Consider the following 26552-nt stretch of genomic DNA (forward strand, 5'->3'; position numbering starts at 1 on the left):
TTTAAGAAAAAGGTATTTTATTTACACAACTGCTATAGTTCCTTAAGAACAATATATACCATCTTTATTTGAAAGGGTCAGTCTTCTTTCAAATACAAGAACTGCATAATGCAGGACTGTCAGTAATGCAAAACAGCCATCACATCACACTTCTATAGTGCAGGCTCAAGCAGTGCAAGTAAATTATACTTTAAAAACAGTATGGCTGAATATTATAATTGAAACACAGTGTTTGCACTTTGACATGGTTAACTAGAACAGAACAAGGGTTTTGTTCAAGCTTTAGTAGGAATGCGACTCTCATTTGAGGTTTACACCCTTTATCGGGTTAGGAGAATTTTTCTTCAGGCAGACTGCTTTTCACTTAAACAAGGTTGGATTTCTCTCCCTCTGTAATTTCCTGTCTTTTGTATTCCAGTAATCCACTGCTTTATAGTATAAATTTGCACACAGGTATATATTTGCCTTAGAGATGGTGCTTTCCAATCTTGAACTGTCTTGCACAAAGAAACACTGACATACTAATATATACCAAAATTAAACAGCTTGTATTTTATAGTCTTAAATAGCGGAATGGGAGAGGGAGACTGTTTCTAAGACAGAGAGGAAAGAGGATTGATAGAATTCAGAGAATGCCAAGACTAGCTCCTTACTCAACCTTTTTGGTCTAAAAAAATTTTTTTTTTTCCAGTTTTAGAATGGTGTTGCTCTTTAATGGTTATGGGGGTATTATGGCAGCAACGAAAGAGAAAGTACTTTAAATAACACCGGAAATGAATGCAAGAAAAAGTAACTGGCTTATTTCTCTCTTTGAGCTTATTGCTGTGATCTTTAAAAAAAAATATATATATATAGAACAAACCAACTGGAAGACCAAGTATAAGCAGTCATTCTGGTGTCTGAGTCAGTGTCCAGCACTATCGTGTTCTAGCAGAAAAGCAAGGAAAAGTCCAAAGATCTCAAATTGTTTCCTTCAGTTCGCTGCCACAAGAGTTGATTAAAGCTATTGTCCTTGCTTCTTTGAAAGGTACCTGAAAGAAACAAAACAAATTATTTTTAATCAAAATAAAAAGGGGGGTGGGGGGGAAGGGGAGAATGTTAATTAGTACACGAGCTGTCAAATGTAAAGGGAAGGGTAACGACCTTTCTGTATACAGTGCTATAAAATCCCTCCTGGCCAGAGGCAAAACCCTTTCACCTGTAAAGGGTTAAGAAGCTAAGGTAACCTAGCTGGCACCTGACCCAAATGACCAATGAGAGGACAAGATACTTTCAAATATTGGGGGGGGAACGAAGTGTTTTTCTGTCTGTGTGATGCTTTTGCCGGGAACAGATCAGGAAGACAGCCTCAGAACTTCTGTTAAACTATTAAGTAATCTAGCTAGAAATGCGTTAGATTTCCTTTCGTTTTTCCTCAGCTCAAATCTGGATAATTCCAGCTTCTGTTGAACAGTGCAGTCTGTCATCCTAACCTTTCTGTTTTTAACTAACTTTACACCTGAGTGTTAGGGACACCCTCCCCCCCCCCAAAACCCTGGCTTGTAAAATTTTGCTGTGCTGTAACCCGATAGCTGTTCTCAGCCTACAGAAAAATCCTTTTGTTATGCCTGCTGCTCTGTCCCCCAGGCAGAGACACAGAATCTACAGCTGCAATCACCTTTTACAAAACTGGCTTTTAAAATCCTGCTATGCTTCTAGTTCAAAATGATCTCACCACCCTGCCACCATGTCAAGGTTCCTTCCCCACTCTGAACTCTAGGGTACAGATGTGGGGACCTGCATGCGAGACCCTCTAAACTTATTCTTACCAGCTTAGGTTAAAACTTTCCCAAGGTACAAACTTTGCCTTGTCCTTGAACCGTATGCTGCCACCACCAAGCGTTTTAAACAAAGAACAGGGAAAGAGCCCACTTGAAGACGTCTTCCCCCCAAAATATCCCCCAAGCCCTACACCCCCTTTCCTGAGGAAGGCTTGATAAGAATTCTAACCAATTTTACAGGTGAACACAGACCCAAACCCTTGGATTTTAAGAACAATGAAAAATCAATCAGGTTCTTAAAGGAAGAATTTTAATTAAAGAAAAGGTAAAAGAATCACCTCTGTAAAATCAGGATGGTAAATACTTTATAGGGTAATCAGCTTCAAAACAGAGAATCCCTCTAGGCAAAACCTTAGTTACAAAAAGACACAAAAATAGGAATATACATTCCATCCAGCTCAGCTTATTTTACCAGCCTTTAAACAAAAGGAAATCTAACTCGTTTCTAGCTAGATTACTTACTAACTTAACAGAAGTTCTGAGGCTGCCTTCCTGATCTGTTCCCGGCAAAAGCAGCACACAGACAGAAAAACCCTTTGTCCCCCCCCTCCAGATAAGAAAGTATCTTGTCCTCTCATTGGTCATTTGGGTCAGGTGATATAGGTTACCTTAGCTTCTTAACCCTTTACAGGTGAATGGGTTTTGCCTCTGGCCAAGAGGGATTTTAAAGCACTATATACAGAAAGGTGGTTACCCTTCCTTTATATTTAATGACACAAGCTCTTTTATAAATAGACTGTACGAGACTGCTTAAGAACCAGCATGCCTTTGAATGACTTATTACAAATGGAATGATTCAAGACCTATGATCATTAATGCACTGGGTGATGGAAAGGTGGTGGTTAGAGGCAGCTTTCAAGATTTCACCATCATTCCCCTCTGTGAAAAGTAGATTTCCTACAGTACAACACAGATGTGGTCGCTATTTTTGAAAGTAACAACTAACTAAATATATAAACACGTTAACTCAAATGTCAGTTAATCTGAAATTACCTGAATAGCTCTCTCTAAATTCTTTTGGTCTAAACATTTTGCTGTTAGGGGTCTGACAAATTCTGAAGGAAGATGCCTTTAAGCATTAAGGTTTTGATGACCATTCATTAAAGAATAAGGCCATTCAATTACTCCACTTTTAGGGTTCTCCTCTTACTACGGTTGGGAGATGTCAAGCACCATGGTAACATCACAGCTTTTATAATCTTTATTAAAAACACCCTGTAACTGGCCTTCACAGCAGAGAGTTCCAAAGGGTTAATTTAAAATAAATTTCACATTTGGCCTCCATGCTAAGTAGTATACAGCACTAGTAAATTAAGATTAACAAATTTCCAGAGCTGTTTTTATTGAGACAAAGCAAACATTTTCACAATAACATGTTGCATACACATTTATTTATTGCATGGTATTGCAAGCTCCTCTCAAAGCTCAGGGCACTTGTATAAAGTTTATAAGGAAGGACTTTCAAAAGCACAATGAGAGTTAGATGCCCAAACTTCCCAATGATTTTCAACAGAAGTTAGGCACTTACCTGTCTTTTATGCCTTTGAAAATCTCCCCCTAAAGGCTATATAGCCTTAATACTTTACTGCCCAAACCTGGTGCACAACATAACCCCTCTGCATAGCATAAAACCTAGTTAGCAATTAGGAACCTCATTATATAGTGATCCATATTTAACCACCTCCGACCCTTTAATCATATGTTCTGAAAAAAGACTTGTAATATGCCCTGAAGGTTAATAAAGTTAGACTCTGTCAGATTGGGGGTGGGAAGAGAAGGACTTCCAGGCCCTCTGATGGAGAACACCCTAACCTCCATTCCCCACTATAGAGCAGTTAGGTTGAACACTTCCACTGACCACAACTGCTATAGTATCACATGGAACAAGGAGGTGCTCACCCAAACTGTCAGGTCCCAAAACCATTTAATGGGTTAGGTCATAAATCAAAGCCTTAAATTCTACCAAAAACTAGAGACCCATCCCATCTCAAGTTGAAGTGTGTGTAGCAGTGCAGTCTTTCCTTCCAGGTAATTTTAAAGCATGATATAATATTTAGGGATGATGGGAGGGAGAAAACTTGACATAGTCCTTACCTTTCCCAGTGTTTGTGATTCAGTTCCAAAAAGTCATCTAATTTTGCTATTTCTTTGAGGTACTGAGTAAGCTTTAAAAGCTCCTTGTCTTTATCCCGATTTAAATGTGCTTTCATAAAGGGTCTTATCTATTGAGAGACAGAAGTATAAGCATATGCCTAACACAACACTTGCAATTCTCTCACATTTGGTTATTTGTGAAGTAAGCATACTGTTCAGAGTAAGGTTTCAGAGTAGCAGCCGTGTTAGTCTGTATTCGCAAAAAGAAAAGGAGTACCGGTGGCACCTTAGAGACTAACAAATTTATTAGAGCATAAGCTTTCGTGAGCTACAGCTCACTTCATCGGATGCATTTGGTGGAAAAAACAGAGGAGAGATTTATATACACACACAGAGAACATGAAACAATGGGTTTATCATACACACTGTAAGGAGAGTGATCACTTAAGATAAGCCATCACCAGCAGCAGGGGGTGGAAAGGAGGAAAACCTTTCATGGTGACAAGCAAGGTAGGCTAATTCCAGCAGTTAACAGAATATCAGAGGTTTCAGAGTAGCAGCCGTGTTTGTCTGTATTCGCAAAAAGAAAGGAGTACTTGTGGCACCTTAGAGACTAACAAATTTATTAGAGCATAAGCTTTCGTGAATATCAGAATATCAGAGGAACAGTGGGGGGTGGGGTGGGAGGGAGAAATACCATGGGGAAATAGTTTTACTTTGTGTAATGACTCATCCATTCCCAGTCTCTATTCAAGCCTAAGTTAATTGTATCCAGTTTGCAAATTAATTCCAATTCAGCAGTCTCTCGTTGGAGTCTGTTTTTGAAGCTTTTTTGTTGAAGTATATGTGTATGATAAACCCATTGTTTCATGTTCTCTGTGTGTGTGTATATATAAATCTCTCCTCTGTTTTTTCCACCAAATGCATCCGATGAAGTGAGCTGTAGCTCACGAAAGCTTATGCTCTAATAAATTTGTTAGTCTCTAAGGTGCCACCGGTACTCCTTTTCTTTTTGTTCAGAGTAAGTTAGGCTTCCCTGCCACTCATTCATGTAAAGAAAAATCCCAGAAAAGTCTACACAAAAATAATCTGTATACAAACTATACCAACCAAGTCTTTTTCAGTATTATACAGAACAGGGTACTTATAGACTTTTAATTCTTGAGAACTCATCCTTCATGAAAATGCCCACCTGCTTAAACCAACTAGTAAAGAAAATTCTTGCTATCTCATTTTTTTCAAACAGGAGCAAAGAAGGATACTCTTCATAATTACTTTCCTGCTAGTTAGTCCAGAAATGCCTACAATCTGAAGCTCAGTTCACTGAAGTCTTAGGTTATGTGGTATGCATAATGCATTAGGAATCTAGACGCAAGGATGGCCATAACTGAGACATTAAATTATCATTTTCACAAGTTTCTGTAGAAAACATTCTACCTCATAGATAGGAAGTCCCTTAACTATCCATAACAGAATACTACGGTTACTTCTCTGTTCTCAGTCTGTCCCTGTTGCCATCTCGCCACAGAGATTACAAAATTATAGCAAGAACTTAAGGTATTTTCCAGTCCCAGATCAATCTGCTGCTATTCTAGCTTGAATATGTCTATTGCGCGTTATTTGACTTCTGAGTTAGTTAAAGGGACAGTCAAATACAAGTCAATGAAGCTTCAGGTATTGCATCTTCCCCAAATTCCCCTGCTAGTTTGTGGCATTACAATTTTTCCCTATCATTTTTCTCTCCCCTATTATTCTGCGAAAGACGCCTCCACACACACCACCAAAAAGGGGGTGGGGAGAGGAACAAAGTAAAAATAACTGTACACGAAGTGCCATTAAATGCACACAATAAAACTGAAAAGGAAGTTTTGTGTCACAGTAATCTCTGGTGTTGCTTGTAACAATAGAGGGTACAAAAAACTTAAATGATTTTGAGTTGACTGTGACCTTTTAAAGGAGCTGTGAAACTCATTCCAAATCTTGCTATCTACTTGTATCATAAGCTTTTGGACAATCAGTGAAGCCCAAGTGGAGTGGCTGATTAAATACTTTGCCTTAGGTTGAAAACCTGATCTTGATTACCTCTCCTCCAACAACCACCTCCAATTTGTCTTGCTGTCATTATAATCTGGGCTGTAACACATTTGTGCTGTACTCCCGTTAACAAGTAATGATACTGTTCTGTCAGTCTCACACTTCATCACGTTTCCCTCTAGTCAGACCGAACATTCAAGCGATTTGCACTGGTCTGTCACAATTTCTTACACAACCGGATAGATTTTACAACAAGGGATGTAAGAGTAGTTTTCAGCTCCTTGAACTTTGTGGCATTACCTCAACAACATGTCTCATCCAACACAAACATTTTACTAAGGTGATAGCTAGCTTCTTTGGAAAAAAAGGCGGCTTTAATATAGCTTTGCTGACAATTGCCTTAGGCTTGGTATGTGTTATACCTTGCCTCATTTTAGCCACTCACCATTCTTCTCTGCTACTTTACTAATAGCATTTTGCCATACACTTCTCTTAGGATTCTGCCCTGGAGGAATATCCTTTGGCAGTCCCCTCACAGAAAGAGCATTGATAATCTTCTGCTTCCCAAAACAGTGCACGTTTCTTACTGAACATTTCATACAATTTCACCAATCATATGTCTGTGTGCAAACAACATCTTGGAGTCCTATTTCTTAGACTGACAAGATTTTTTTCCCCCCTCATGAACACCATGACAGTTTAACCCATCATCAGAAATTCAAGCAGTGTTCTTTCTTTCTATTTACTGAATCAACATCAATAATGAGGAGTCTGGAAACAGAAGTTAGTTGGCAATTTTGTTCTGTATGATAACTTGCATTTCTGCAGTACCACTGATTTCATAGGAGCAGGACCTTTTTTATATTGGCATACTATTGAAAAAGTACAGCAACAAGATATTTAATGGAGTTATTTTCTGACCATTAAGCACACTTCTGAGATTGTCATTTATCCTATTTTTGTACAGCAGCAAGCACAGTGGGGCCCAATCTGATTGGTCTTTAGTCTTCCTACTTCATTTCAGTAGTCTAAATGTTTCTACTTTAACTGTAAATCAAAATATCATATTCAGTACATCTCCCTTACTACTAAAAAGTGACCATCTAGTTCAAATAGTTGTTTTGTTTTTAAACTATCAAATCTCACAACATCTCACAGTAGTTTAAAAACACAGCAAAGAAATACAGAAAGTAGCTATAAGAAGCCAATTATTTACTTTCATTTGTTGCTGCTTTGCTAATAATTTCATTGAAAGTTACCTTTAGTCCATTTTGTGGGTTCATTAGAAAGTTTCGTCCAATATCATCAAACATGATAGTATTTTTCTTGTTGTAAAACTCTGAAAATTTGCCCCATATAACACCAAGAGGTTTCACCTGCAAATATAAGTGTGTAAGAGTTATCTGAGGCAAAACACATGATGTAAAGATTGCAAGAGATGTGGAAATCATATCAGTATTGCAACTTTACTGTACTTTTCACTTATCCTTTTGTTGAAGAATTAGCAGGTGCGTGCAGTCTATTGTCTTCAATATAGTACTTCAAAATTACTCATTAAATGTATATCGTGAAAAGTAGTCTTGTGACACAAATGAATGTTCTCCCAATAGCCCTATTTATTATTTTGTTTGACAGCCACATTGTCCATTATAACCAAAGAATGACTGTAAATTCAAAATGCTACAGTGAGATTGTTCTTCCCAGTCCCCCTTCCTGAACTTCAGTTGGTTTTTAGGGTTTTCTTATGTGCAAGTCCCAACACAAACTTAAAACAAAAATACATAAGGGGGTTCCGATCACTAGCTATTTAAAAAAAACCCAAACCTTTACTGTTTAAAAAGGAGGAAAACCATTAATCTAGGAAATACAAAATGATTCTTACATCTATTAGTCCTCTCCTTGGAGTGTGCACTGTTATCATGGCAGCACTGTCCAACATGAAGGTTATCTTGTAGTTTGCATTTGTACTCACTCCCAGCTCCTGGGTAACAGAGATTAATAATTGAAATTCCAGACAGACAGTTTTACTGCTATCAGTTAAAAACTTTGATTGTAAACACATTATATTTGTGAAGGGGTCAGCGGCAGAGGATGAACAGAGATATGCAAAAAATAGTTTCTACTCTCCTATCCAATGAGAATAAAGTACAGAATTCTACTAAGAGAAAAAACTGGTGTGAATGTAGTATTGCAATTCCTAGGGCCAAACTTCATAAACAACTGACATCAGTATAAAATCAGTGCGTTCAGTGAAGAGACAAGATACAGAGAGCTTCTAACCCACCTCAGTATCATCCCTGTATCCACAACAAGCAAGAAGAGAAGAGGGGGCAACATTCTCCAAAATTTCTAGATGATGTAGACCCCCGCTGAGTCTCTAGAGCTAAGTGTGTAACAAAGAGCGTGTGTTTTCCTTTCTTCTATTTGCTCCTGTTCCACATTATAGCCAGGCCCAAAGACCAAGCAAATATGATAGTAGTCAACATGTGGGACAGTAGAAGGGTAAGTGCCTAATGAAAGAATCAGCCTTGCAACAGATGTGGCTCACCTTTTATAGACCTGGCCACTCCTGAAACAATGGGAGCACAGACAACTTAGATCATTTATAGAAAATAATCTTTGAGTAAATGACACTGCATCATTTCTATTTCAAATCCTTTCTTAAAACTATCATGTAACACTAAACTTTGCTATAATGTGTAAAATTTATTACTTTGTTGCACATACCAGAATTAAAATTCAGAGCCATGCACCTAATAAGCACAAACCATCCACTGTAACAGCTTTCCTTCAGACATCTAGCCACACCTGAATGCCTTGCTGTTATGTACAAAGTGAATCTTCTTACAAATTAAGAGTGCCCTCTACATAGATCAGTGTCAGTGTTATACCAAAGCGAAATGCTAAACAGCATCGGATTTCCATTTATATGTGTGTGATAAGAATAAAATTAAGACGAGTTATTCTGTCTCACTTTTGTTGCTGCGTATGTTATCTCTGAGAGCTATAACAGCATGTGGTGTCCTTTAAGGACAGCTCCAGAACTTTTTTCTGTTTCAGCCCTTTAACGCCAGGTACTTTGGGGGTGGTTGTTCCCAAATGGAGGATGCAAACTATAGGCTAGAAGCAATGGAAGGGGACAACAATACAAGAGAGGTCTTCTGCTTAGCTTAGAGAGAGAAGCAGCAAACTGCTATCGGTGGGAATCAAGTGACCAAGATTGAGGCCTTGACCACAGTGGGGCTCCCAGCAGAGACAGAAACCAGGAAGGCCTGAGTGTGAAGTAGATACAGCTGAGTTTAGAGCAAATGACGGCTTTGCTATCCAGGACTACCTGCAGCCCATGGTAGAGGGAGATCACACAGGCTCCCCTAGGGTGCTGAGGTGCCATCTAGAGGTAGTCTGGTTCTATCCCTGCAATCAAGGGGAGATTGTTGCATGTATGTAGGGAATGGGCTGTGGCCAAAGGAAGGCAAATTATTGGTTTTCTGGATATCTTATTTCATTAGACTTTCCTTTACCTATGACAGGACTATTGTTGGTTTTATCTAGAGTGCTAACCAACCAGAGAGGGGAAACTGAGGCAGCAACTGCACCTCACATGAGTGGTAAGCAACCCTTTTACGAAGATATTTAATCATATACTCACATTGGTTTGAAACCATTTTTTAGTACCAGTCAACTGAAATTTAAACTCTGAAGTTTCCTTCGCAATAAATGCTAGCCAATAAAAAAAATAAGAGCAGGAAAGTCTGACAGACCTATTTATCACAGTGGGGTACAACTGACCATAGTTAAGAATGTGTCATGTTTACCATTCTCACACCAATTTCATTCACTCATAACTCAAAGCTTTCATAGCTTTGACTGAAGTTCTCTATCATTGATCTTTACCTAAAGCTGATTTATAAAAAGACCATGACTATTCTGAGCATAAGCAAAGTGGAAAAATATACTTTTCCCAATTAAAAACACAAAAAATGGCAGCCACAAAGCCAAAACAGCAGAAGTACAAAAGGCATCAATTTGGAACTGAAACTGGTTTTGATTTGACTGAGTTTTGAGAATTTGAAAATTACAAACCAAGCATGCAGCAATTTTTACTAAGCTCACTAAGTGGATAGCTAAAGCTAGCTGCAAATATGTTCACAGCTAAGTCAGCTGTGCTGTCACTAGCTAATTAATTGCTTGTTGTGCTTAAATCAGTAAAGAACTGGATCTGAAAGGGCTCCTATGGACTTTGTAAGAGGCACAGGACAGAGCAGAGCTCCACCATTGGGGAAGGTGCAAGGAAAAAACGAGAGGGGCTCCCCTTCTGCTGATCTCTAGGATGCTACATGTGTATCTATGGACACTTAAACTGCATTACATTTATGAAAAATAGTATTTGATATAATTACAGATTATATATACAAATGAGAGCAAAATCTGCACGACCAATCTAATCTCTAGCACCTCCTGACTCATATTTTAGCTGTGTAAATTTAATTTACTGCAGTGAAACTTTGTATGGAATTCTAAAATTAGGATTATTCTCAGTTTTGTGAGGGAGACTGTTTTAAAAAACACTATAAACTTTTAGAAAACCCATACAGCTTTTAATCTCCCTGCCCACACTCCCTAACTGCTAGTATTGCTATATAAGCTGCTGAACACAGTCTGATTAAAGGTTACAAACTCATATCTACTAAATACTAACAACATAATAGAAACAAATGATATTTCCAAACATAAAACTTACTTTCATTTTAGCTTCAATCCACTTCATATTAGTAGCAGCTAAAACAAGGGAAGGAGGGAGAACACCACTTTATCAAGATGAACCAGTGAAAGGTAAAGTTTCAGTTCTCTTAAACTATCATATTTTTGTTTAACTGCTTGGTACAAGTTAAACTATCATTACATTGTCCCTCCATCACTGTCCTCAAGTTTGTTTCCTTTGTAAAATATTTAGTTGAAACTAATTCCTTTTAGCTTGAAAAATTTAGACTAGATCAAATACTGCACACACTTTAAAATGCAGACTATTTAAACTAAAATTAACCATTTTGCTGTAACATGATTAAAGCTAGATTAAAAAAAAAATTAAACTGTAGCTCAGCTAGAGACAAACCTCAACCTGCTAGAAGACAGGAAACCAACTGGTGTGTTCGGGCAGATTAGTGACCACCCTGTAATAATGGCGACAGAGTTTGCTTGTTTTCTGCCCATTCTGCTGATGAATACTCTATCTATTGTCTGGTTTGGGATATATGCACATCATCAAGCCGCGTATGGATGTTTAACATACATCTTAATCCCTTCAATTAATTGTTAATCTGTACAAATTAATATTCATTATTGTTTTATACCCTGTTCATTTCTTCACCACATTCATTTATTTGCATGGGCAGTATACTGTGTTTAGCTACATGAGGTCTACCATCTTTCTAAAAATAGATTAATCACTACTGAGCATGAACCGACTACTCACTCAGGGATTAAATTCAATACAGCCAAAATTAAGGTAATTGCATAAGGTTTTACAATAAACAGCAAAAGATGCAATTATATTTAACAACTTTACTGCAGCATCCCACATGCCAAACAATTTACAAGTTTTTCATTTGGTAAAGAAAATAACTTACACCAAATTACAATATCATAATCTTCATATGCAGATGTCAGGAATTCATGAAGGTATGGCCTCATTAACTCTACCCCAGTTTCTGCACATGACCTATGGTCTGAGAGGAAAACAAACAATTCAATATTAGTTTAGCATATTTTTTGTTAAATCCGATTCCTGTATGGGCCCCATCAATGAAACACCCAACACTTCAAAAAAAAAAAAAACAAAAAACAATGAATATATTCTCCTAAACCCTATTACACAGGGAAGTTGTATCCCCACTCTGGGAACTAAAGCAGAGAGACGCTAGCTTGCCCAAGCCTGTGGCAGAGCCAAAAATGTAACATAGGTTCCCCCAGACAGAGTCCAGTTAACCATATGACCATTTTTCCTCCTTTATTTCAAAAGGCAATATTTGTGACCATGTGCCTTAATTTTTCTTACTGTCAAAAACATAAGCCTAATAGTCTGCCTTCATTAGCAAATGGCTTCCTTGAAACTCTCATTATTACAGCACCTTCAACTCATGTTCTTACTAATTACTTGAATTCTGATCCCAGATTACTAATATCACCCACACAATTTTTAGGGGGTTGTGGGAAAAGGAGAGAGAAAGATAATTGGTAAGGTTTAGAGTCAAACTCCATAATGTCCCCATATCCCAATACAGTCTGTGAAGTCATAAGAAAATGCCGCTCTCTCAGAGAAACCATTTTGGTAGTTTTCATATGCAATGTATTATGGAGTGGTGTTTCAAAACTCCATGAGAATCAACACTGAACTAATCTCCTCTGACCAAAAAGGGAAACCTTATCACCTACAGGTTGACTCTATCATATTTAAAATAAGTGTTTTTCCCTTCATTGCCACCTCAATGCCTGGGACAGCATACAAAAGGAAAATTACATCGGACCCTCGCTAGAACGTGCATCTATATAGCGCAAATTCGCATATAACGCGGTCGCAGCCATGGATCCCAAATTTAATTACTTTAATTGCAATTCATTTTAATGCGGTCCCCACTATAACGCAGTCCCAACGTTAACGTGGTCCCGGGCATGGATCCCAAATCCCGCGTTCTAACGAGGGTCCGGTGTATTAGGATGAAAGTATAAACTTAACTTCTCTCTGCATCCCTATGTAGCAAATTTATGTATTGTGACCTTAAGTCAACAGTATTCAATGTTGATAAAGCACAAGGCTATTTTAAAAATAGTAGCAATGCAAGACAAAAAAACAGAGTAAAAGTCAGCAATATGGTGGTACAAGCAGATGTTATTAACTGTGAGTTGTAAGGGGAAAAATACCTATCAAAGGCTAAGATAGTAGTTAATGAACAGACTAATTTCTTTAAAAAAAAAAAAAAAAAAAAAAAAAAGAAGTTCTATAACTTACCAAACAGTGTGTAATCAACATCTAGTACCAACAGTTTTTTCCCTTCCCTAGGAGGATTCAGAATTTCCACTTTGTACTCTTTGACTCTGCGGGAAATTTTTAGTAGGTTTTCTTCCCTAATACAACAGTACATACAGTTATAGTTAACAAGTGAGGACTGAACATTCAGCAACATTGCAATCTTTTCTTAAAATGGCTATAACACACCTATTTTCTACTTCAACTACTTCTTCTTCAATATCAAAGTCATTGACTACATCATCATTGTCAGGGGGTGGTCCGAGGACATCCTCCTACAGGGATGAAAAAATACAGCAGCATTAAGACACACACATTGAATCTCAGGATTTTGTTACAACACATTACAGGAAAAAGATAAAACTGCTTAATCTATATGCTTTTCATTTTAACAGTGGCACAATTAGTGAAACATTTGAGAGATGCTAGAAGCACATAACAGAGTTTATACTTAAGACTGATCACTACAGCTATTATAGCATGCAAATCTATTACAGTTCTATGGGGAAGTTCATTTTACACACAAGGCAGGAGCAGCAAAGTTGGTATGGTGCCATTATTCTTAAACTAACTTGTCTCTGGAACACTAGAATTTCATTCACAATTAGGAAACACATGACAAAGTGCAGTTCATAATTTTATAGAAACAAATCGGCAAAAAGAAAATGTTTACCAAACTCTCTTCACGAGTTCCCATCATCATGATTTTAGTATTTGGTTTCAGTTTGAGAGCTCCGAGCTTAACATCATTGTCTGCAGGTTTGCCTACAATACAAACAGATCATTGTTTTCGCACTGAAGTCGAGGGATTTCATTTGGTTTAAGATGACAGACCCATACTAAATACCATGCCATTGGAGCCTCAGTTTCCCTATGTCACTAACATGTTCAAGGATAGACTATTATGAACCTGTATTAATATAGAGTAATGCCAAACTGAAATAAGAAATTACTTATATTACAACAGCGCTTTGAATCTCCAATCAAGACTGGGGCTTCATTGCCCAGGTACTATACATAAAATCCCTCTCATACTTGCAGTTTACTTTTTTTTTTTAAACTTTAATTTGCAGAAATTTCACATCAGTCATTTAAAAACAGGCATGATGTACCAATGCTAAGCAACATCCTGTGATGTGTGACATCCCTGCAAACACACCCATCCAAAATCCATAGCCATTAGTGTGGGGAGGAGAGAGCTCCACTGGTGTATACAGCTTGGACACATAAAAGCAGATTCTCTCTCTGATGAGTTAGGCAGCTCCACCAATAACTAATGTGAAGAATTACCTTTCATTTTAAGTCCAAGCAACTTTTGGCGCTCTGGTAGCACTCCTGTAAGGCCTTTGAGAGATTGTTTAAGATCTAACACTGTATCATCTTCCGATAATGAGGTTATAGAATATTCCTGTCCACCCCATTTTATTATAAGAGAGAGAGACATCCTTGAAGCATATGTTCAGTATTACTGCCAGCAATATCTGCAGGAAGGGAAGGGACAAAGAGATGGTGATATTAAAAAAAAAAATACAGAACCGAGAACAGCATTTAAATGGAAGGCAAGTAGATTTATACTTACAGTATTTTAAAAGCTGCAGTATTACTTAGGTTGTTTGTTTAAAGTTTTTAATTTTGTATGAACTGCAGCAGCTCTGACCAAGTTTTAAAACTGAAGGATAAAGTGCAGAGCTAAAACTGGGGCCTGTAGTTACATTTGTATTGAATTTAGCAGTATTATATTAATTATGGTGCTCCATCAATACTGATTCAATGCACATCCAGCCCAGTCTATGCTAGTAGCACCCAACTATAGTAAAGCAGCATCACAATCATAGTCACTGCAAATCTCAACTGCACTAAGGAACTATTAAGCAATGAGACTGTCAAGAGTATGAGTTCTACACATGTAATTATGGAAGAACTACCGTTTAAAAATATTTCTAATCTTGACAGTTAAATTTAAGCATTAGCCTTCCCTACTCATTTACACCATTACAAATGTGTAATACCTGCAATACAACACACTCCAGGGCATATTTTATTGTGCCATTATCAAAGTAGGTGTGTGAAAACAAAGCCAAAACACTTACCTAGACAATGCAATTACATCATAACAAGTACCTTATAGTTCACTCAAAACAACCCTATCGTTGATTTACTTAGTATCATTCATACCAATTGTGTCCAAAACAGTTTACAGTTAAGTAACACAGCAACAGACAAATAGAGGGAAAGAGAGATTAGCAGCATAGAGAAGGGAAGAAAACATGGTTTCTGTTGAGGTTTGAAAATGGGTGGAGAATCTGTGAGGGTACAAGGTCAAAGGAAGGCTGTTCCAGATTAGCAGGAGGGGAAGAGGAGTAGGCTCCTGTATCACCAGTGACAGACTGTCCCAAGGGACAAACAGAAGGCTGGCATTAGAAAGTGGAAAAAACTGAAGGACAGAAGTGCTGAGGACATCTACAGCAAGTGCATGGAAGTGTTTAAAAATAAGTAAGGCAAGTTGGAATTACAGACTGAAAAGAAATGGTCAGATGCTTTGAATCTGATTTTTTTTTCCCCCCTATTTGATGCTTTCTCCAGTGTTCTACCTCAGAATTATCTGGGTCTCAGCCATACTAGTGCTCACCATACCCTTGTTCTATTAGCCACAGGAAAGTAATTGTTCAATGACACCAATCAAATCAGATGCAGACTATACAAGCCTTCTGTCCTCTTTGCCGAGGATACCACAGTCCACACCTCCTCATTAACACTCCTAACTGCCACATATACACAACTGAACAGGAGAAGTGATAGAATAAAACCCTCAAATTTTTTTTTTAAATCCTTCAAGACAGATATAAACCCAATATTATCCTGTATGGTCGCTCAAAAAGAAAAAACTTATTATTTGTATTAGAGTAGCACTTAGAGGCCCTTACCAAAATCTGACCCCATGGCAGTAAGTGATATACAAACACAGAGTAAGAGATGGTCCCTGCCCAGAAGAGTTTACAGTCTAAGTACACAAGAGAGAGCATATATCCCCATGTTCCAGATGACAAAGTAGGCCCAGACAGATTAAGTGACTTGCCCAAGATCACACAGGGAATTGTGATTGAGCCATGAGCTGAAACCAGATCTCTCACGTCAATCCTGTGCCTAACATACAAGATCAGCCTTCCTCTCTTGTACAGCCACTTAAGCAACCATCTATTCCTGTTGGAGTACACCACCTTCCGGTGCCTGGTATCAGAAGCAGATAACAGATCTGAATTAACTTCATCCACAGCCAAGAGATCATCAGTTATCAGAACCAATCAGCTTTCTTTAATGTGCCCAGGATGGGCCTAGAAGGAAACAGCTTGGATCAAAGACAGCAAAGGACTTCTTCATGGACTGCTGAAGCTGCATCACAACTTCCTCAAGAATCTTCCATTAAAAAAATTAAAGTGTGATAAAATTGCAGCATCAAGAGATTTTATTGGGCAAAGGTCTAGTAGTCATTTATTTAGCAACAGCTAGCATCATGCCTTCCAGAAGTGACCCCAGCACCTTCCCATTGGCCTTCACTAGCTGAGAGAAACTAGGCTCTAATTCAGATTGTGTCTGCATGTCACCCAGCACCCCCTGAACTTCAGTGAGCAACACTGGTGGAAACTTGGTCTCAGATGACTTGCCACCCCCTCCCTCAGACAAACAGCGCTGTCCAAATCCAAAGGCTCTTATCTGGAAAGCGAGAGAGAGAGAGAGCTCCTCGCTGTCAGGCACACTCAGCTCCGCTAGTGGATGCAAACAGATCAACCAGCTTGTTCACCATAGAATCATAGAATCATAGAATATCAGGGTTGGAAGGGACCCCAGAAGGTCATCTAGTCCAACCCCCGCTCAAAGCAGGACCAAGTCCCAGTTAAATCATCCCAGCTAGGGCTTTGTCAAGCCTGACCTTAAAAACCTCTAAGGAAGGAGATTCTACCACCTCCCTAGGTAACGCATTCCAGTGTTTCACCACCCTCTTAGTGAAAAAGTTTTTCCTAATATCCAATCTAAACCTCCCCCATTGCAACTTGAGACCATTACTCCTCGTTCTGTCATCTGCTACCATTGAGAACAGTCTAGAGCCATCCTCTTTGAAACCCCCTTTCAGGTAGTTGAAAGCAGCTATCAAATCCCCCCTCATTCTTCTCTTCTGCAGACTAAACAATCCCAGCTCCCTCAGCCTCTCCTCATAAGTCATGTGCTCTAGACCCCTAATCATTTTCGTTGCCCTTCGTTGTACTCTTTCCAATTTATCCACATCCTTCCTGTAGTGTGGGGCCCAAAACTGGACACAGTACTCAGATGATGGCCTCACCAGTGTCGAATAGAGGGGAACGATCACGTCCCTCGATCTGCTCGCTATGCCCCTACTTATACATCCCAAATGCCATTGGCCTTCTTGGCAACAAGGGCACACTGCTGACTCATATCCAGCTTCTCGTCCACTGTCACCCCTAGGTCCTTTTCCGCAGAACTGCTGCCGAGCCATTCGGTCCCTAGTCTGTAGCGGTGCATTGGATTCTTCCATCCTAAGTGCAGGACCCTGCACTTATCCTTATTGAACCTCATTAGATTTCTTTTGGCCCAATCCTCCAATTTGTCTAGGTCCTTCTGTATCCTATCCCTCCCCTCCAGCGTATCTACCACTCCTCCCAGTTTAGTATCATCCGCAAATTTGCTGAGAGTGCAATCCACACCATCCTCCAGATCATTTATGAAGATATTGAACAAAACGGGCCCCAGGACCGACCCCTGGGGCACTCCACTTGACACCGGCTGCCAACTAGACATGGAGCCATTGATCACTACCCGTTGAGCCCGACAATCTAGCCAGCTTTCTACCCACCTTATAGTGCATTCATCCAGCCATACTTCCTTAACTTGCTGACAAGAATGCTGTGGGAGACCGTGTCAAAAGCTTTGCTAAAGTCAAGAAACAATACATCCACTGCTTTCCCTTCATCCACAGAACCAGTAATCTCATCATAAAAGGCGATTAGATTAGTCAGGCATGACCTTCCCTTGGTGAATCCATGCTGACTGTTCCTGATCACTTTCCTCTCCTCTAAGTGCTTCAGGATTGATTCTTTGAGGACCTGCTCCATGATTTTTCCAGGGACTGAGGTTAGGCTGACCGGCCTGTAGTTCCCAGGATCCTCCTTCTTCCCTTTTTTAAAGATGGGCACTACATTAGCCTTTTTCCAGTCATCCGGGACTTCCCCCGTTCGCCACGAGTTTTCAAAGATAATGGCCAAGGGCTCTGCAATCACAGCCGCCAATTCCTTCAGCACTCTCGGATGCAATTCGTCCGGCCCCATAGACTTGTGCACGTCCAGCTTTCTAAATAGTCCCCTAACCACCCTCTATCTCTACAGAGGGCTGGCCATCTCTTCCCCATTTTGTGTGCCCAGCACAGCAGGTCTGGGAGCTGACCTTGTTAGTGAAAACAGAGGCAAAAAAAAGCATTGAGTACATTAGCTTTTTCCACATCCTCTGTCACTAGCTTGCCTCCCTCATTCAGTAAGGGGCCCACACTTTCCTTGGCTTTCTTCTTGTTGCCAACATACCTGAAGAAACCCTTCTTGTTACTCTTGACATCTCTTGCTAGCTGCAGCTCCAGGTGCGATTTGGCCCTCCTGATATCTTTCCTACATGCCCGAGCAATATTTTTATACTCTTCCCTGGTCATATGTCCAAGCTTCCACTTCTTGTAAGCTTCTTTTTTATGTTTAAGATCCGCTAGGATTTCACCATTAAGCCAAGCTGGTCGCCTGCCATATTTACTATTCTTTCGACTCATCGGGATGGTTTGTCCCTGTAACCTCAACAGGGATTCCTTGAAATACAGCCAGCTCTCCTGGACTCCCTTCCCTTTCATGTTAGTCCCCAGGGGATCCTGGCCATCTGTTCCCTGAGGGAGTCAAAGTCTGCTTTCCTGAAGTCCAGGGTCCGTATCCTGCTGCTTACCTTTCTTCCCTGCGTCAGGATCCTGAACTCAACCAACTCATGGTCACTGCCTCCCAGATTCCCATCCACTTTTGATTTCCCATCCAGAAGAATGTTTCCGGTTAGAAATTCAGATGTTATGGTGGAGATAAAGCTCTTTGCATCTTGCACAGCTGCAAAAGTTCTGTTGGTCAAACTCAGAATGACTTCCATTGCTAGCGCTCCATAGTCTCCCCTTCACTTCACCTATCGGAAGTCTTCTGTAGCTCACGAAAGCTTAATGCTCAAATAAATTTTAGTCTCTAAGGTGCCCCAAGTCCTCCTTTTCTTTTTGCGAATACAGGCTAACACGGCTGCTACTCTGAAACAGCTTAGATCATTATTCAGAAATGGAGAACAAGACACGAGGTCCTACCACGCTAGTAGGGGCCAGTGGGCTTTTTATAACTAGGCTCCTACAACCAAGGCTCGTGACCGCTCTCATTTTCCCTTAATGCAACAGACACACGCATAAGCACCTACACCCCCAAAACAGGCGAGAGTTTCTAAACATGCTGCTTAGCCACGCCCATCTGCCCGCAGACTAGAGACCATCCCATCGCCCACAGTGACCAACGCGCCCCAGGGGCCTCGCCCCAGATCGCGACGTCACCCCAGCTCCCGGGCACGCCCCAGGCCCGCACCGCCAGGGCTCAGGCCACCGCCCCCCATCGCCAACGTGCCCGGGGCCTCGCCACGCGCCGTCCCCCCCCCGGCGGAGTCCTCGGCCCGTCCCGCTGCCCACAGGGGCTCGGGGGCTGCTGCCGTGCCAGCCAGGGCGATGGCTGGTGCCCTGCAGCCAGCGGCAGGCGGGGGGGGGGCGGTTGCACCCACCCGCCCAGCTTAGTCCAGCCACGGCGCTGCCCCCCCCCGGAGCCGGCCCGTGAGGAGGAAACCCCCCCACGGAGCGGTGGGGGGGATCCCGGTCCCGACTGCGGGCGGCCGCACGGGGCCCTTCGCCCCCTCACTCACCCTGGGTAACGGAACCGGCACTTTCCCGGTACCGGCCACACCGGAAGCGGAACTTGCCGTCTCCCCCCCCCCCCGCGACCCGGAAGTAGTAGCGGAGCAGGACCCGGATGTGGCTGGACAGGTGTTGGGACCGGGCGATCCGCTTCCCGCCGCCGAGCGCGCGCAACCCACCCGGATCTGCGCGCGGCACCGCCTGGGTAAGGGGCCTCGGCCCAGTGCGCCTGCGCCCTCGAGTCTCGCCGGGGCCGGGAGAGAGACAAGGAGCTGCGGGGGGGCCGGTGTGGCGGTGGGAGGGGCTGCAGCGCTGAAGGGGACCCGGGCTGGCTGGGCTTTTGGGGTGAGCCTCTCGGGGAGGGGGGGCTCCGAAGGGCGGGGGAGGGGGGCCTAGGCCCCCGGGGAGGGGGGGCTCCGAAGGGCGGGGGAGGGGGGCCTAGGCCCCCGGGGAGGGGGGGCTCCGAAGGGCGGGGGAGGGGGGCCTAGCCCCTTGGGGAGGGGGGGCTCCGAAGGGCGGGGGAGGGGGGCCTAGGTCCCGGCTCCTGGGGAGGGGGGCACTCTGATGGGGAGGATGCTAGGCCCCCGGGGCGGGGGGGCTCCGAAGGGCAGGGGAGGGAGGGCTAGCCCCCTGAGGGGGGGGGGCTCCGAGGGGCAGGGGAGGGGGACCTAGCCCCCCGGGGAGGGGGGGCTCCAAAGGGGACATGGGGGGGTGGCTCGGCCTCAGGAAAGGTTTTGTAGACTAGACGTTATATGTGCATTTAGGGGCTGCAGGCACATTGGGCTGGTTGGTACGGCTGGTGGGCGTGAGGAGGCTGCCTGCATGTTGGCTGTGATGCATGCCTGTGAAGGGGGTGTCTCGGCCTCAAGGGCTGGGACTGTGAAGCAGGGGTAGAGGGCGTCTAGGTGCTAGGGATGCTGTGTGTGTGTGTGTTGGGAGCTGTATCTACTTGGGGTAGCTGCCTTGGCTGTTGGGGAAGGGGAGGTTCAATATTTGTTGGCTGGGAGTTGTGGCAATGAGAAGGGTAGCAGGTAGCTCAACAACTGGCTAGTCATTAACTCAACATTTCAGGCTGGCAGAAGCAGGCTTTCATTTGTACCATTATATAAGGTCCATGGAAAAACCCCCATGCCTTAATAAATTCACTGTAAATTAGTAGCAAACAGTATTCCGTTTACTAGATGCCCTACCCTGTTCCAGTGTGTTTCAGTGGGCAGTTTTTATAGAATTGGAAAGATAGTTGTGTCAGCTGTGGGCAGTAAACATGGCCTGGAATTAAATTGTTACCTGCCTATCTTACCATGGGTATTTCTAGATTCTTATCAGTAGTTAGCCAAGTTCATTAGGTATAGTATAGGGCAGGCTCTGTGAGACAAGCACTTATATGGCTAGCAAGAAGATGCAGAGTTATATCGGAGGTGTAGAAGAGATATAAACCCTCTGGGCATAAGTCACCTTCTAGTTGGCAGTGCTTATGAAGAAACTTTTCATGTAAGAAGGTTGTTCCATAATTACTTGTTGTAGTTTCTTATAAACTTCCTCTGAGGAAACTGGTGAGACCAGATACTGGATTGGATCAACTGTTGGTCTGATCCAACGTGGTCATTTCTGTGTTCTTGTGACTGAGGCAACCAAAGTTTGGTGAGACATCAGTGTATGAACAGTTATGAAACCAGGAGTGACAAACACTTTCCAGCTTCCTTAGGGATCCCTATCTGCCCTCAGAAATTCCAATTTAATGGGGGAAAGATAGAGACGGTAGTTGGAGAGCAAAAACACCTAGTCCTCCTAAATGAATCCCAGGACAAATACCTGAACTTGTCTAAACCAATATGCACAAACACATAGTTAAATTGCTCATTTATTAGGTTTACAGAATTCTGCCTTCACTCTACTGTTTCCTACATTAATCCCCTCCCTTTTCTCCCTGTTCTCTCCAATTTCACATTCTCTCTACTGTCCTTCCGCTTACTACTTCTCCAGAATCTTCTTTGCACTAGGCAATGTTTGAAAAATGTTCCACCACTGCTAACTCCCGTTTATTGTCGACAGCATTTTGGATTCCACTAGAGTGTTCAGCATGTCATCTAACCCTGCTGGGATCATATCTAAGGCCTTGAATACACTCAGAGTGCACTGATTTAACTAAACTGTTGTCTAAATCAATTCAGTAGAACACTATTGTATGGACACTCATAAAACAGTTTTAAGAGTAGCTAATATAAATTTAACTTAATTCGATATGTTATCAGATAAAGCTACATTTTAAATGGTATTAACATGAGAGGGTTGTACCAAGTTAACTAAATAGATTTAGAAACTGATTTAACTAAATTGGTGTAATTGCTATGTATAGTCAAGGCTTAATTAGCAAGAGGCTGAATTCTGCATTGATAACTGAAACTCAATCTACACTAGGGCTCCCAACACTTCTAGCACCAGATCTTTTGATTGGGCCCCAGTTAAGCTACATTGGCTTTTGCTTGAGCTCACTGCATGAGACCCATTTAACACAGCATTACATCCACCCTACAAGAGTAGATTTCCACCATGAGAGGCTCCGTTGCTGGCTACAGAAGTTTTTCAACCGCACTAGCATAGAAGTCGGAGGGCAGGTCTACACTTAGAAAAGCTGCAGCGACGCAACTGTAGAGCGTTAGTAAAGACACTACCACGCTGACAGAACTCCCATCGGTGTAGTTAATGCACCTCCGTGAAAGGCGGTAACTTTGTCAGCAGGAGAAGCTCGCCTGTCGACACAGTGCTATCTGTGCTGGACGTTAGATTCTTCATCCCCGTGAGTGATACCAATGTAAGTTTGTAGCGTAGACCTGGTCATACTCTTTGGCCATACACCTAAAAGTTAGGTCAACCTAGCTACACTCCCCCGAGAGACTTTAGTTAAGCTGACCTAAGCCCTGTTGTAGACACTGCTTCTGTCAACCTAGTTGCTGTAAAGGATTGGATTTACAACAACAGAAAAAAACCCTTCTGTAGCTGTAGCAAGTGTCTATGCTACAGTGGCATAGAAGCAGCGCTGTAAGCCTGCTGCTGTAGCAGAGATAGTGTATACATACCTTTTATTAGATGAATGTTCATTTACTACTCTGTCAATATCTCTGGTTTTGGTAGGCTACTGAAAAGAAGTAATCCATAAATGTAGTTTTAAAAAATAAAGCAGCACATACAAATAGAAGTCACCATTCAATGTTCACGGAGTATCAGGGAGATGAATAATCAATTCACAATCTTGTACCACTGCACGTTTATTTATGACAACATAGGAAGTAATTTCTAATGGTGATCATGAGGCTCTGTTTATAGCTAGGAAAGTTTTCTTTTTGCGGTATATTTTTTATTAAGGTATATGAAGAGGGGAAACTACCTTTTTAAAATAGAATCATTTAAATAGTTTGCCTAGTATGATTGACTTAGGAGGTGGCACTTTCTCTCTTTTGACACTTATTTTCACTCTCAGTGGATCAGATTGTCTTCTCCAGTGAAAGAACATAGAGCTGGCATTTAGGGAGCAGGAAAACTGCCAGGTTCCTCTCATTTATGTTTCCCTAGATCATTGTTGGCACTTACGGAGCAGATTGTGGGTTTGGTCTGAAGCCCAATGGATCCTCTGAAATCCATGCGGATTCTAGGGAATCTGTTGGAGGCAGAGGGCCATGCACTGAGAGGTTCTGTGCCTTTACATAGCTTCCAACTCCTGTTCTCCTGTGCATCTCCTTCTCATCATCATCCCAATAGACCAGGAGTGGGCAAACTATGGCCCGTAGGCCGGATCCAGCCCCTCAGGGCTTTGGATCCGGCCCACGGGATTGCCATCCCCCTGGCTCCATGGGCACCCTGCCGCTCCCAAAAGTGGCTGGCACCACATCCCTGCGGTGGGGGTGGGGCAGAGAGCTCTGCGCACTGCCCTTGCCTGTGGGTACCTCCCCCGAAGCTCTCATTGGCCGGGAACAAGGAACTGGGGCCGCAGAAACATGGTGCCGGCCGCTTCCCGGAGTGGCGCGGGGCCAGGGAGCCTGCTCTGTCCCTGATGCGTGCCGCTGCCACCCTTGAGCTGCTCCAGATAAGCGGTGCTGGGCTGGAGCCTGAATCCCTCCTGCACCCCATACCCCAACTCCCTGCCCTGAGCCCCCTGCTGCACCTCAACCCCCTGCTGCACCCCTCCACCCCAACCCCCTGCCCTAAGCCCCCCCACACTCCGTACCCCTCCCTGCACCACTGCCTTGAGCCCCCTCATGCACCCAACCCCCTTCCCTGAGCCCCCTCGTACACCTTGAACCCCTCCTCTACCCCAACCCCTTGCCCTGAGCTCCTTCCTGCACACCGCACCCCCTCCCACACCCAGCACTCCCTCCTGCACCCCAACCCCCTGCTCCAGCCCTACATTCATGGCCCTGCAAGCAATTTCCCCACCCAGATGTGGCCCTTGGGCCAAAAAAGTTTGCCCACCCCTGCAATAGACCCTTTAAAAGGAGTTCCTCAGTGCCTAGGGATCTTGACTCAGAAGTTAGTACCACCCAAGGCCATTATAACTTCTCAGCTGATTCCCATCAGGCTTGGTGTCTCGCTGCACCAACTCTGAGGAGGCTACCCCTCCCCTCAAGGACCTCCTGAGTAATCCCTGCAGATGGACATTATTTGAAAGGTTTTTATTTGTTTGTTTGCTGATGGCAGAAGTACTGCAGAGAAAGAAAAATAACGTCCTGTAACATAGGGTTTTCTGTTTTATGGAAGTTAGGAAAATAATTGTTCAGCAGCAAACAGCCTGATTTCTTACATATGAAAACGCAAGTAGAAGTTGTAAAAAGTCTTAATTTGATACTTTTAGGCCTCATTAAATAAACTATATGTGATGGAGGAGTTTACAAAAATATGTAATTTTAAGAGATACTGAGAAGCAGCAGATATGAGCGTTTCCCCCAAAATGGCAGCTTTAAAATGCAACCCACATACTGTTTGTTGTATAAAGAAAAGGAGTACTTGTGGCACCTTAGAGACTAACAAGTCTCAAGTACTCCTTTTCTTTTTGCGAATACAGACTAACACGGCTGCTACTCTGAAACCTGTTTGTTGTATCTATCTCAGACAAGAAGACATTTTCCTTGAAATCATATTTTCCTTTTATGACATGCAATTTTCCTCTGTTGGCGTGTCCCTTTATGGGGGAGCTTCCAGAGTTGTACACAGCAATTAACAAAGTCATATTTTGAGATTAAAACGTTCTGCTACATAGGAACACTACCCTCCCCCATAGTCCTACAAGGCTGGTTCCCATTTCCTCTCTCTTCAAAGATGTTGAGTAGGAAAATGATGCCACGTAGTTTGGTAGTTTCCCTATCTCTGAAATCTTTGATAGTTCTTACAAGTCTAAGAGAAAAATAATGAAGTAAAAAAGTAAGTAAGCTTTCTTATTTGGTCTGGGGAATGAAGCTGAAGAGAAGAGGTTATTTTAGGCCTTAATGTTTATACTGCATACTTTGTTCCTGGGATATGATGCACAAATTATTATTATTATTGGTATTGTGATAATGACGAGAAGCCCCAGCCAGGGAGCAGGACCCCATTGTGCTAGGCACTATACAAGCATTTAACTAATAATTGCAACACCCCCGTGGTGTAGATCGTTTCCTAGCTGGAGAAACTGAGGCACGCAGACCCAAATTCAACACTGGCATAAGTGGATGCAATTCTAAATTTGGTCCAGAGCGGGTTACGTGACTTGTCTAAGCCCACACAGAATTAAAGTCTGGGAGCTAGTGGTACCTAGTTTCATGTTAAATCTAGACAGCACAGTTTCTTCTGTGTAGTGAAAGGGTAAGTCTTGTGGACAGTGCTCACTGGGTACAGAATGGGGTAACAGTAACTGCAGGAAATCAAGAAGGAAAAACACATGGAAATGTTTAAAGCAAGCCTTCCCTCCTGCCTCTCCTGATGTCCTCTCTGTCCTGGTATGCTCCAGAATGAAATAAGAGATGGTGGCACATCAAACTGATGCAAGCTGGCTCCATTCCAGGAGCTCATGTTCCTGGCATGCACTGCTGAGCATCTTGCAAAATGTGTTTCTGTGCATATGTGCTGAAGCCGAGTGGCTGACTTCCTTAAGTGTGGTGCATATTGCATACTGGAGAGCAGGATCAAACTTGGAGCAACCGCAGTATGTAGCTCTGTTTGGGAAATGGAACAAAAAGATCCTTTAAAATGGCCGTTAAAAATAGAAAACAGTTAGTATGGAAATCTCAGACAGAAAGCTGCCTTCAGGAATGCTCTATTAAAGGAAAAATTCTAGATCGTGACAAGTGAATGAGTTGGAAAGCAAAGGTAACAACATTGCAAGCCTGAGGTGTTGAGCATCTGCCACTCTTACTGACTTCAGTGGGTGCTGGAGCAGGGCCTTAATGTGGTATGGATTATAGATGGACTGACTGTCCAGAATTTTAGGCTTTGCAAGCTCCTCAGACTGTTTTTTGGTTTGGAAAAATCATCTGAATCTGTGACATTCCCCCACCCTCCCTCTAAATTAAACACATGCCAGGAAAAAAAATGTAAAGGGGAGTCTGTGTTCTCAGGGACAGAAGAACCCCTACAAGCAGTG

At 42.3% G+C, this 26552-nt stretch overlaps 1 protein-coding gene and 1 long non-coding RNA gene across 4 annotated transcripts in view; one reads left to right on the plus strand and one right to left on the minus strand.

Annotated features, from left to right (window-relative positions):
• On the minus strand, window positions 1-20091 carry UBLCP1 (ubiquitin like domain containing CTD phosphatase 1). Of its 3 annotated transcripts, none has more exons than XM_038412239.2 (11): window positions 19951-20091; window positions 14263-14453; window positions 13646-13737; window positions 13162-13247; window positions 12955-13070; window positions 11576-11674; window positions 10690-10727; window positions 7831-7929; window positions 7208-7324; window positions 3915-4042; window positions 1-1031 (listed from the first exon to the last, which is right to left on the minus strand). In XM_038412239.2, the coding sequence occupies exons 2-11, from the start codon at window positions 14414-14416 to the stop codon at window positions 1004-1006; spliced, it is 957 nt and encodes a 318-aa protein (XP_038268167.1). In that variant the 5' UTR covers window positions 14417-14453; window positions 19951-20091; the 3' UTR covers window positions 1-1003. The 3 variants fall into 3 exon arrangements, with proteins under 3 accessions (XP_038268167.1, XP_038268168.1, XP_043376524.1); XM_038412240.1 differs by having other exon boundaries at window positions 19813-19952; XM_043520589.1 differs by lacking the exon at window positions 3915-4042.
• The window catches only part of LOC122461300, an 8947-nt gene continuing 2410 nt past the window's right edge, over window positions 20016-26552 (plus strand). The window contains exon 1 of the long non-coding RNA XR_006283201.1: window positions 20016-20147. This is a non-coding gene — a long non-coding RNA (uncharacterized LOC122461300). The remainder of the gene's footprint in view (window positions 20148-26552) is intronic.

The sequence above is a fragment of the Dermochelys coriacea genome, chromosome 8 (genome assembly GCF_009764565.3).
Source record: "Dermochelys coriacea isolate rDerCor1 chromosome 8, rDerCor1.pri.v4, whole genome shotgun sequence".
Taxonomy (NCBI): domain Eukaryota; kingdom Metazoa; phylum Chordata; order Testudines; family Dermochelyidae; genus Dermochelys; species Dermochelys coriacea.